This window comes from Pagrus pagrus (assembly GCF_965226575.1).
Source record: "Pagrus pagrus genome assembly, chromosome: 17".
Lineage (NCBI taxonomy): Eukaryota > Metazoa > Chordata > Actinopteri > Spariformes > Sparidae > Pagrus > Pagrus pagrus.
In genome coordinates this window covers 18,725,909-18,738,974 of record NC_140201.1, presented here as the reverse complement: position 1 = coordinate 18,738,974, position 13,066 = coordinate 18,725,909, and the positions used below count along the sequence as shown (strand labels likewise).

Below are 13,066 nucleotides of genomic sequence, written 5' to 3'. Positions count from 1 at the left end.
TGGCTGCAAGAGGTGGATACGTGTTTTCAGTGTCACGACCCCTGTGAAGTGGCTTCAGAATTCGATCCATTTGGTACAATAACTTTTGGATGGTCCAGAAGAGCCGCACGATTAACCTTATTCAAGTTAAGCTGGAAGTTAGCATTTGCCCCACAGTGCAGATGCATCGAATGAATGAATGGAGCTCCGCTTCTGATGCTGTATCCACATTATCCTTAATACAAACATGCTCTCCACTAATGCATGGCTATAGACCAGGGGTCACCAACATTTTTGAGACCGAGAGCCACCTCAAGGAGAGAGAGAGAGTAATGTGGGTGGCAACTTTTTTTAAAGGGCAGATGATCCACTAGTTAATCAACCACGGATGGCATTGTTCTCTAGATGGAATTAAAAAAAATAGAAGTATAAAATGCATACATGGGTTGCCAAATATTCTCGGCCTGCCAAAGTAAAGTATATGTGTGGGAATCACCGTTTTACATTTAATAGGTTACAGGTATTAGGAGACAGTGCAGGTTTAAGGTCCTCTGTGGGCGATGCGTATGCTCCCTGCGGGTGACCAGGTGCCGGTCACCGTGTCGGGGACCCCTGCGCCAGTTTATTTGCACGATTGTGCATATACTTACAATAGAGTTTAAAAATGGACGTACCCCAAGCGGGATTAATAAAGTGATAACATATTATGTAGTATTTGTAATTTTGCAACACACACTTATTCTGGTAATAAGTGGAGGATCATGGCTGTATTTAGCACACTATGATTTTAGTTTAGCATGTCAGCGTTCTAACATTTGTCGAGCATTAAAGACAAAGTACATCTGAGGCTGACGGAACAAAAATTGTGGACCAACCGATTAACACCGCCATCCCTGGAGCCATGCTGCCAGCACAGCTAATGACCGTGCTCGTTCAGACCTGAGCTTATTTGAAATTATCTTTTCTAATTTAGGCACATGTAAAATTCATTAAAATCACATCTACATTAATGGCATGTTAAAGAGAAGCAGGAAATATGTAGCGCTGTGGAATTTAGCTAAAATGTCACATCTCCAAAGAGGCAACACGCGTTCCTGTACAATTTAATGTAATATGTAATGCAGCAGTCAGATCACAATGTCACAGCTATTGACAGCGATCAGGTCTGTATTTTCCTTTTGTGATTCGAGAAGGTGCAGCAGGGGAGTGTCTAAATATGATCACACATGCTCCCCCACTTAATAATTCAAATTGAAACACGTTTGTAGGGAGCAATGCAACACACAGTTCCTGAGCAGAGGAGGAAGAGCTGTCCTTCTTCGACCTCTCTGATCAATTAATAACATTCAGTTCTTTTCCAGAGGACGAACAGTTTTAAAAGTGCGAGACAACTTGTCAAGCTATTATTTATTTCTCTAATAAATTAATTCGGTAATGAGACAGAAAGATATGCGTGCACACGCAGACACGTAAGCACCGACACGCTGGAGAATTCTGACAAAAAGTTGGCTGAGCACAAAAATACCTTCAGCACAAAAATAAGCCAGAGAACTGGCTGCTTGCAGCTCTTCTCGGAACTGAACAATCACCTGCTCTGTTTTCCCTGTCTGACAGAAACATATTGTTGCATTTAGTTCCAATGAATCTGTTTTCTATTTTGATCAGGCGTCTGCACACAAGTTCGGCTGAGGAGAAGAAGGTAGACAGACGAGAGGAAGAGAGAGGAATATGAAGCAGAGGAAAACGGTGTTGAAAATTCTATTTCTGAAGCTGCGAGAGAGAACAAGTGATACCTTTAATTAGGCTTTTAGTCACACTTTTGGAGGACAAACAATATGAGCAAACCACAGTTGATGTGACATAATTGCACACAATGGAATTACCCTAGGCTCTAGTGAAGAGCCTTTGAAGAATGTTTTGTTAACCTACATAAGACAGGCTTTTTCATATTTGTGGAAGCACAAGTCAAGTAACAGACAAACTGCTTTGTGGTAAGGGCTTCCCCTGCATATCGACATCGAAGGTGGGCAGTTAAGTTCTCTCTGACCCCCTAAAATTAGTTATAAGGAAAAATTCTGCCTCCACAGCAAATGCAGAGACTGTTTAGGCTGTTTAATTCTGATAAAGCAAACTCAGCTCTTCTTGCAGCTGTTGCACGGTAACCTTCCAGCACATAACTACGATTTTTATTGTGAAGCAGCTGCAACAAGTGTTGAGTTATATTCCAGGGGGACTGTTTAGATTAGGTTGAACTGCTTCAAATTACTCTGGAAATATTTTCAGTGCATCGGTTGAGGTGGGGTAGGCGTCGACTGACGAAAAGTAAGGATTTGTGTGAGCCTGAAACCTTTATATATATATCCACAGGAAAGCCTTCTCCTGTGATGATGTTCCACACTCATACCCCCACCTTTGCCCCATGTCAGGAGTGGGATTGGACCAATAACTTGGGATCGCAAGGGGGCCACCTGGTGGGTGCTGGCATAAGAGGTTCATGCCCCTTGCTGAGAAACATCAGCACCACTGAAGAATCCTTGTGAAAGTCAGCGAATCCACACCAGTTCCAGGACAGTTGCAGGTGAAAATCCACGCTGATCTTGTTGAAGCAATAGTACGACCTTTTGGGAGATATGCTTTTTTGCTCTCTAGGGTGTGAGCGCTGGATAAGATTGGTACCACTCCCATGTCTGTTAAAAATACAGCTACAGCCGGCAAACATTCAGCTCGGCGTAGCACAAAAACTGGAAACAAAACCAAACAGCGAGCCCAACCCTGTCCGGAGGTAAATAAATGAGCCAACTGTCCCCTCAAAGTTCAACAAATAACACATTATCGCAAATGTTTAACGTATATAAAAGTATATTAATAGATATAATGATATCATAAATACAAATGCCAGCAGAGGCTCCAAGAAGTTACTGCCTTGAGCCAAGAAATAATCCAATACATAAACAGCAAACTGTCTTTTGACCTATATTAAACTAACAAGATGTTAAGTGTTAAATAGAACTGTTTTGGTGGATTTGTCACCTTCATACATAGCCAGGCTAGTTGTTTCATCTGGTTCCAGTCTTTATGTTGAGCTACGCTAACCAGCTGCTGGCTGTAGCTTCATATAGATATATATATACCTTACAAAAAGGAGCAGTGTGTGCATCTTTTCATTCTTATTTGCCAGAAAGCAAATAAGAGTTTCTTCCCCCGCACGGTGAACTTACAGTGACATCATCCACTGGTTTATAAAGGGAACCAAGAGAGACGGTGAAGGTCTAATTTTTCAAATCCACTCACATCATGGCCAGTAATTTAGTTATTAATACATGTAAAATGCTACAAATTGTTACGTAGCGCCCCTTTAAATTTCAGATTTACCATTCCTTGCATTATATAGGATGTTGCAGGACAGAATTCACCGTAGTGCAGCTGTGAATCATCCGTGCACCACACATATTCGTTATTATCTTTATTGTTAATCATCGTTAGCGGTTAGCCTTACCCGTGCCCCTGGTATCTCACAGCAGGCCTCCTGAATGGCGAGGGAGGGGTCGCAGTACAGCATCACCTGCTGAATGTCCATCTAAGAAAGTGATGGGAGAGAGAGAGATAGCGATTTAACATGCGGGTCTCCGTAAGTCCTCTGGGTTGTTTGTTTAATAATGTAAATAGAGTTTGAATGAGGCAGTAAACAAGGTTGAGAGCCAATTAATTTCTCATTTATACAAAGTATTAGGAAAGCGCTTTGTCAGGAGGTTTGCACGTGTGTGTGTGTAGTACGTGTTTGTGTGTGCGTGTGCATGTATGGACATTTCCTCCCTGCGCTAACAAAAGACCCTGCCTGCTTTCTAAGTAGGCCAGTTAATTGATCGTCAAACTAAGTGCCCGGATTACTGGATCTATTCAGCGTTAATAGTCCCGGCTCACTACAGGCCCATTCTCCCAGGTAGTGCTCTCGCTTTTTTAATCAGGACTGAATGAGATTGCCTCAAAGAAAAACAGCACCTCGGGGGCGCAGCCTATGGTCTAAAACACACGTGCATTCACACAAATATGAATATGCACACATTGGAGAGAATAAAGGATTTCAGTACAAAGGCTTTTATCAGATGTTTGTCCACTAGAAATATCATTCTGTCTTCACACAGAGAGACACCGAAGGTCGCCACACTTTTAAATAGTGAGCTTAGATGACATTTACATTGCAAAGCTTAGCCTTGATCAAAAGCTCTTCTTTAGCCATTACAAAGGGCGATAACACGCTGAAATTCTCTCTCATTTCTCTGTATCCATACCTGCACAGGCCCAGCATCTGCAGCCCGAATGGCCAGCAGAGTGTGGCCGTCGCTGGGCAGAACTCCTCTGGGCTCCAGGGGTTTGGTCTCAATGGAGCTGCAGTCCACGTGGAGGGAGGCGGCTCCGTGTTGCACGCTGAGGGCCACCTTGTGCCAGCGCAAGTCCATCAGAGCCTCCACGCCTTCGCCGGTGAAAACGCAGCTCACCGGGTCAGCCGCGGGGTCTTCCGCCCTGGCACGCAGGGATAAGGCGCCATCGGGGCCGCTGAAGTCTACAGAGAGCTGGGTTTTTTTGGAGCGGAGGGTACGAAGATGAGAGAAAAGTGATATATGAATACGCACAAGTGCTAATTAAACACCAAACAATGTGTTCAACATGCCAACGCCTCGGAAAAATGTGGCTGTCTGAGTAATATCTCCACCTAACAAAGCTGTAGAACACAGACGCAGAGATGAGGTAAAGGAGAAGACATATTAATTACACACGCCAGCAGTACAGCCAATCAATCACTCCTAATGAGGCGCCTTGGCCTCCATCCATCATACACATTGAGTATTTAAATCTGGCCTCAGACTCTTAGTGATTATGGGGACTCTGAGGGACTCTAGCGCTTCATCATGGAACACACATGAATAACAATGAAGGTGAATGAAAGAGGAGAGCGGGAGATGATCGAGGGAAGAGCGTCGGATAAAGAGAGGGATGGAGAATGAGAGGGGACAAAAGGCGCGTGGAATGAAAGCGGGAGAGAGAATTGAAAAGGTGTCACGGGAGGGAAATAAATCGAAGGGGAAAGTGGATGACTATGCAAAAGAGAGATGGGAGACGGGATGAATGAGTAGACAAAGGGCGTGATGAACAAAAGGGAAAGAGATTGAGAAAGAAGGAGGGATGGAGACAGGGAAGGAGTGTGAGCTGCACCTGTGGGTATCCCTGCTGGTCAGAAATCTGGAAAAGGTAGATGGTGTCTCTCAGGGCGGCTTTCTTTAATGCCAGGGTGAAGATCAGGGTGAACTCTTCAGGTAAGCCATGAGGAAACACCTGACTGGAAAACAGAAGTTTGGAAGAGGTCAGGGACACGTCACTCCTCGATACGTGGCAGCTGAGAAAACTAAGTGCGGGGAAGTTTACAGTGGAACTCCACCAACTTTGTGCAAAAATGACATCCAGTCACTGTGAAAACAGTCTGATATCATCTTCTGCCATGGAGGACGTTTGTCAAGTCTGAGAAAATAATGTTATCTTGGCTTTGGAGAATGCAAATTATAACATCAAGCCCTTTGTTAGAAACTTGAGTATAGAGTTTTATTTTAAGTGGATGCTACAGATGACACCTCTTCACTCCACTCTTCATATTTCTTTCTTCTGGCTACAGATAGAGGGAACTGCTTTTGTTGCAGCAGCCCTTACTTTAATGTCTTACTGATCGTTGTTAGTAGAGGTGAATAATGTCGGGCAAGTTAGCTGAAAACTCCAAAGCGTCCTACACACAAACGTCACACACATATGTGACAGCTTCTGTGTTTAAAGTGTGGAGATTTTGGTTTGAAATGCAGACTGCCTACAGTCTCCAAGTATTTACTAGAGCTGACCTGAATGCTTCTAAGCTTCATAGCTTCGCTTGTTTTTTGAGATTACTTATTGAAGAAGAAGGAGACTAATAAAGAGCATGAAATGGATCCCCTCTACGATTTTTGGGACTTTGGAGCAGGAATGGAAAGTAGGCTTGCTGCGGTAGTTGGTGCTACCGGTGTTTTGTATGTATGGTCGGGCATACACCGATTTCATTACTCGCCAACTGCCTTCACCATTGTTTTGCTTTTTAAAAAAAATCAGTAGCAGGAGTGTTATTTTGCTTCTAGCCTGATGAGAGCAAGGACGGCTGACCGGCAAGATGATGGCAGAGGATTGGAATAGGGAACCTGATAATGTTAATGAGGGAGAAGGGGTTAGTCACCTCGCTGAGAAGTTGGAGGTGTGCAGCCTGTTGCCTGTTGCTCTTCATCCACCATCTCCTTCTTGTTCCATTACTCCTACACACTGTATAAAACTGCTCCCTGACACGTTTCAAAGTGACTTACTGTGAAGTTGCGGCATTCACACACCCTCCAATTCTGAACAAATACCATTTATAGGCTTGCCAGACAAATTTAAGCTTACCAGTGGCTACCTAGCCCGGGAGGCACATTTCTTCTCTCAGCGTGATTTGTTTTATTTAGTAACAAACGCTGTGAGGGATTTAATTTGAAATTCAGTTACTAATCTCAGTAACGCTTGATCTCTTAGACATGTTTTCAATTGCCTTGTTTGCTTTTGCAGGGACAGACCGGTCTGGGATGTGTTAGCTTGACAGCTGGAGGTGCGGAAGAGTGTTTAGCCTCTTCCTTAAGTGTTACAACACTACTGTGGGCTATTTGTATGATATACGTCTGTGCTGTACACGTGCACAGGTGCTTATTGTGTGCATTTCTACTGTTAAGTGTTTTTTCATCATGTGCGAGCTGCAAAAACTCATTTCACTCCGGGACAATGAAGGCTAACTATTTTAACATAAATTTGGTTGCCAGCCAGACAGCTTACATCAATTCAATTAAGTCTTTGACAAATGAAAACGACTGTTGGTTTTTACAGTCTTCCTTTGATGTCCGCATGGGTGCAGTGACAAAGTAATCTCGTGTGTGTTGCCTGTGTGAGCTTGTTTGTATTCTGCGCATGGTTTTTCTTCCCCCTATTCTTCCCTTCTTGCTCGTCTCCCCACATTGTGTGACTGCAGCCAGCAGTACAATGCAAAGCCCACTGTGTGTAACCCCCTGGCATTAATTTTCATAGCAGATACAGTCCGGTAAGCCTCATCCTTCAGTTTTGGTCAAGGGCATCTAAGCGCACAAATATATACACACAGACACACTCACAAATATTCAGCGCATGGCTGTGTGTAGATGTATTGAGAGATGAAGGGCTCACAAACAAGCCCAGTGAAATGCATGCTCACTGAGATGGTGAACACTTTGAAATATTCTCTCTCGCTCTGTTTTTCCTTCTCCCTCTCTTTTGGACACACACACACACACACACACACACACACACACACACACACACACACACACACACACACACACACACACACACACACACACACACACACACACACACACACACACACACACACACACAGAAATGTTGATGCTGGCAGCTGGTTTCCCACTCCTAGAAGTGGGGTGACAGTGATTTATGACTGAGGGAAGATCCAAGGGAAAACAGCCAACTACAGGACGTCAAAACAAAGGGAGGATGAGTAGGAGAAAAGGTGAGGAAGGGAAAAGGTTGAACGTGGGGACTAAGAGAAAGAGAAAACTATGGTGAAGGATCAAAACACTCTGGATATACTGTGAAAATCGATTAAAGTTTGAAATCCACAAATAAAGTAAGTAGGTAGGCAATACGATGACGGAAAGAGAGAGTGTGTGTAAAGACAGACGGGCCGACGTAGAAAGAAAGAGAGGTACCGATGTTGAAAATAGAATTGTTTTGCTGTCGATTAGTGACATGAGCTGCGGGGCACAAAACCACTCACAAACTATTGAGTTTTAAGTGGGAAGTACCTCACCTTGGCTGATAACATTTGGAGTCCTGGGACAAAAAAAAACACATAAAACCCACAGACACACATCTACCGACACACACACACACAGAGGCAATGGGGAGATAAATCACTCAGTATGGGCCAGACAGATTCAGATCTAGCCTCTCCAAACTCTGAAAGTTACTTCTGTTTCTCTCTGTTTTTTTTTTAAGAAAGTCAGTGCAAGCCAGAGAGGCACAGGGGGATGAAGAGGAAGAGGAAATCTAATGTTGAAAAAACAGATCTCTGGTTTAAGATGGGAATATCACCTGGAGAGGTATATAGGCACCCTTATACCGGGCTCTGGCTACGCTGGAAATCAATTGCTTTCAGTGGACAGGGTTTCTCTCTGTGAATGTATTATACACACCTGACTGATAGGAATGTTAAATAGCTCGTAGCTGACACTTAAAAGAAAGAAATGCTGGAGTGGTCAAATGTTGTTGCACATTGCAGCTTGTTATCCAATGGCTATTATGTATTTTAAACAGTATGTAAACAGCTTTAGGAAAAAACTGAACAGTTCAGACAAGAGCACAAACCTGGACCACTATTGTTAAAAGTATACTTTGGATATGGAGATTTATGTGCTGCTGATGAAGCCCTGCTTTGGCTCAGATCACCATTGTCAGCACTGGCCCAAGCCTCAAGCAGAATTGTATTCGCTTGTCAAAAAAATACAAGAGTATACCTGGGCAGCATGCGGAAACACTTTATAATAACCATCATGGCATTTACAGTTAATGAAACTTTAGTTACTTTAAGGTTAACAAACAATGAAATGCTTTATAAACTTTATTATTATTCAACAATTGTTAAAGTTTATATACATTATTTAGAACTTTATAATGGCCATCCAGATAATGTTTATAGATGAACTACACAGTACGTATTATGTATTAACCATTTACAAAGTCTCATGAACATCAGTTGCAACTTCACAGTAACCATTTGCCTAATGAATGGTTTATTAAGCATTCTGTTGTTTGTTAAAGGAGCTCTTTGTAACAATTTGCAGCAATTTTCATGTATTAATCACTTTTTTTATTAGTCACATGTGAGCGGATTGTAACGTGACATGAAAAATGCGTCCTTCCCCGTCTCCCTCGGTTGCCTATGCAAGCCTGTGGACAATTTGTACATTATGCAGTGTCACCCTAAATGCTAACATCAGCATGCTAACATGTTCCTGATGAAACTGCACTTAACATTTGTCATTCGATTTTCAATTATTTTGTCATAAAGTAATAACAAGTCATCCTGAGAGGAATATGAATGTTCCAAATTTCATGGCAAACCATCCGGAAGTTGTAGAAATATTTCCCTCAAAACCACAATGTCATGGTGGCACAAAGTGAAAAGTTAGGGGATTGCCAATGTCATAATTTATCCTCTGGGCGCCATGAATTTCTGTATACAAATTTCATGTCAGTCCATTTGGTAGTTGTCAGGCACATCATTAAAGCCCAAAATGTCTTCCTGCTGGTAGCAGTAGAAGAAAATTCAGGGGATCACACAAGTAATCAGGATGTATCCTCTGCAGACCATGAACGTCGGGACAAAATTTCATGACAATCTGTTAAGATGGTTTGGTTCAGACCAAAGTGGCTGAATAACAGCCCAGCTGACCAACTGTGGTCGCCATCCCTCCGGCCATGTCAGCATTAGTCAGTCACCCTCCCACAGATGTAAGATGAAACATCTTTGTAAAAACCTCTCCCTATTGACTCACATCCCCTGTCCGCCTTCTGTATTTACCCTCTAAAAATGAAATTGCTATTCTTCTCTCAAGCTCTCTTCTTTTTCACCTCCTACACGCTCGCATCAGTGTCTCCACCTTTGCACTCCGTGTCTCTGCTTGTTTTCAGCTTTTCTGATCTTTTAACAGAAACTAAATCTACAAACCACTCTTGCTGTGTGATAACGAGTGCTTAATGTATTCAGTGCTTTTCAGTTCTGTCATAAACAGTTGTTGTGATCTTGGCCTCGTGTCATAGTATCACCCAATCGCTTCCTTTCTCTCCTACACGGCGGAGCTGCGTTAGAGAAAAACAGGCCCAAAGCAATCAAATCAAATTCTGCTGAAATTAAAATGCATGTGACCAGCTGTGACTGGTGCCCGTTTCACTGTCAGCAAACAACCGAGAGAGGCGAGAGACAAGTAGCTTCATCTGGCTGCCACTCATCTGCGTTAGCTTGGATTAACGGAATGGATTAGCCCCTGATACAAAGCAAAACGCTGCTTTCCAATCACTGTACACACGTCTCACACTTCAGTCAACCTCACTGGCGATGAATTAAAAAGCTGCCTGAGTGACAGGAGGCCTGGGCCGGGTGGACGCCTCGTATAGTACAGTTTCAGCAACAACAGTTTGTACTCTGTGACTGAAAAAAGATGCTGCAATTGCAAACCCAGACCCGCCAGCACACACATGTATAAGTGCTGAGCACACTGAGAGAAGAAGCCATAGAACAAGCCTGAGGGTTTGTTCTGATGCATTCACTTATTGCCTGGATTTAAACCTTTAACCCTCTTGTTCCCTCGCCACTACATCCCTTAATCGCCCATCTGTTCTCCGCCTCTGCTCTTCTTTTTCTAAACGCCTGAAACCCTTCACTACAACCTAATTTCAGAAGGCAAAAAAAAACAACCCAGAAATATAAAAGCGAAACAATTAACCAAAGGGAGCGTTATGACTAAAAGATAGGCAGCCGTCTCTGATTCTATCCGCCTTTTTCAGTGAGGCAGGAAGGCAACAGAGAGAGGGGAAAACATGCAAACTTCTCCTCTGATTCTGTTTAGTCATTTTGGGAAACGCGTACAAGAAGACAAGTGCGTTCTATGTATAGAGGGAAGCAGAATGAAAGGCAGCCGCCGGGCAAGGCTGATGTGCAAACATTGATTATTCTCTGTCTGAGTTGAAAAGAAGTCACCCAGGTAGCGTTCTTCACTGACAAAACCGACAGCAGAGCTCTCGATGGCATCACAATTTCAATAAACGCTGCGTCATAACAAACTCCCAAACCAGCAGCAGAGAGGAGAGGGAGAATGGTGCACCCCTTCTCTTTTTGTATGGTTAGAGGCAAAACAAAAACATCTTGGATTTTCCACTTTGGCTCCAAAGATTCTGATTTCCTGAGAAGTGACAGTTTGTTTTTTTTGTCTCCCCCCCCCCTCCTTTTCATAAGGACAACTACTCTGTAAGCCTGTGACAAACAATATATGTGACACTTTTAGAACAAAATGTCTCTACCGAAAAAAGACTGTTTTGTAGACAGATTTATCGGGCCTTCAAGCAAGCAGAGCTCACAGTGCTGGACAGAGTGATAAAATACTCTAGGCTGACCCAATTGGCAAGTTCTGAAAAACTGCTTTATCGCTGGGTAGAAAGAGGCTCAGCCGCCTGAAAAACGGCTGTAATTCACTAGGAACGGAAAAAAACAAAACAGAGGAGTGAGAAACAGCCAGCACACGAGCCTAATAAGCACTTGTCACGCAATTCCAAACACAATCTACACCCGCCGACTGTGTAATAACGACATGAATACCCGGTAAAGCATAATTAAAACATGTCAGGCTGCGAAACCGTGTTGTGCAAGGAAGCTTTGCTCTGTTGGATTTTATGGCTGCAGGTCTCTTCGCCCAGAAACAAGTTGGGAACAAGCTCGGGCTCCCAAACACTGCTATTAAATTCATATGCTTGTAACTTTAAAAAAATCTCTTTTACTGGCGGCAGCATCATGTCAACTAATTAAGGCATCACTCACATAGCTCGCGCTCAAGCAAATTAGAGAGGCATTTCATATGAAAACTACTTACAATAAGTACACGCGGTCACAACCGGAAAACCAAAAACGCTGTCACAGCTGAGCTTTACAAGCCAGTGTCCGTGGTGAGAGAAATGAAGTGGTGTATCTGGAAATGCAATCAGAGAATGACCCGTGGTGCATCGCTTGCCAAGCGTCTGCTTTTTACACAGCAGCCATTGGACAGCGCTGACATGTTGAGTGAGGGTTCAGAGGCTGAGTAGCCGTAGGGCGTTCAGTCTCTCTGCCTTTCTCTTTGCTCAGACATGGCATGAAAAGCAAGAGCCTGCCAACATAGACCCAGCAGAATCCAGCGGAAAATCCAGCAGAGAATACACTTTATTTCACTTCCTGTAACGCATTCTCAACCACCTAAAGCTGTGCATAAATGTCTTTGTACGAGACGTGTTTTGTCTGCAGGTGCTGGGAAAAAAGAGCGATTGAGGGACATGTGCTGTAAACTTACTCGGTGGGGCGTAGGAGTGCGGTCTTGCCCAGGCGGAGGATGACGGGTCCTCGAGGGTTGCGGATCTTCTTGACATCTGCGCTCTTGAGCAGAGAGAATCGCCTCACCAGATTAAAACCTGACAACAAATGGCATCCATCAGCACCCACATGAATAAAACTCAGAGAGGCATATGTGTCTGTTTAGTCAAGGTTTTCTTTTCACCAGTGATATTGTGCCTGGCGGTCTGAGGAAACTTCCACTCATCCACTTGCAAGGATGGGCACTGTACATCTGTGGAAACAAAAAAGAAGGCAAAAATAAAATAAAAAGGTCAAAAAGTGGAATGTACTATAATTCAAGCATTCATGAGATGTCAAGAAAAGCACATCGGTCTGTGGAGAAGTCCGCACTTACTGCTGGGCGGAGTGGACGGAGTTAGCGTGAGAGAGAGCAGGCAACATCAAACATGCGTGCATTTGAGAGTAACAGATATATCGATCTGGAGGACAGACAGAGGAAGTTGGCGGGGGTGAAAGAGAGTCAAAAAGAGTGTAAAACACAGAGAGCAAGATAACATGAGGGCAAAGCTGTGCAGAGAGGCACACAGCCCGGTCTGACAGGTTGTCTAGCACCAAGCTTGTCTGTCGGGGTAGCCTCTGTTTGATGGATATGTTCTCACCCTGTCAGGGGAGGTTACAGAGAAAAGTGTTGCCTGTCAGAGCGAGGGGGGAGATGTGAGAAGTGTGGAAGAAAAACGGGCGAGTACAGGTAGACATGGACCCTGTGAATCACTGTGATCCACAGTTAATTGATCTCTTTGGGGCCAAGGACCAAGGCCCCGTGCCAGACGTTCTGCGGGGCATGGTTTCTCAAAAAAAAATGTTTTTTTTGACAATCACTGCAGAGAATCTGGAGGCAGG

General features: G+C 43.7%; 1 protein-coding gene across 3 annotated transcripts in view; it reads right to left on the bottom strand.

Annotated features, from left to right (window-relative positions):
- Positions 1-13,066, bottom strand: part of col16a1 (collagen, type XVI, alpha 1) — a 71,896-nt gene that overhangs the window by 42,103 nt on the left and 16,727 nt on the right. For all 3 annotated transcript variants that reach the window (XM_084379771.1, XM_084379772.1, XM_084379773.1), the window contains exons 3-7: positions 12,369-12,437; positions 12,165-12,282; positions 5,191-5,314; positions 4,269-4,550; positions 3,476-3,556 (exon numbers count right to left, since the gene is read on the bottom strand). In XM_084379771.1, the coding sequence (XP_084235897.1) occupies positions 3,476-3,556; positions 4,269-4,550; positions 5,191-5,314; positions 12,165-12,282; positions 12,369-12,437 (674 nt within the window). The remainder of the gene's footprint in view (positions 1-3,475; positions 3,557-4,268; positions 4,551-5,190; positions 5,315-12,164; positions 12,283-12,368; positions 12,438-13,066) is intronic.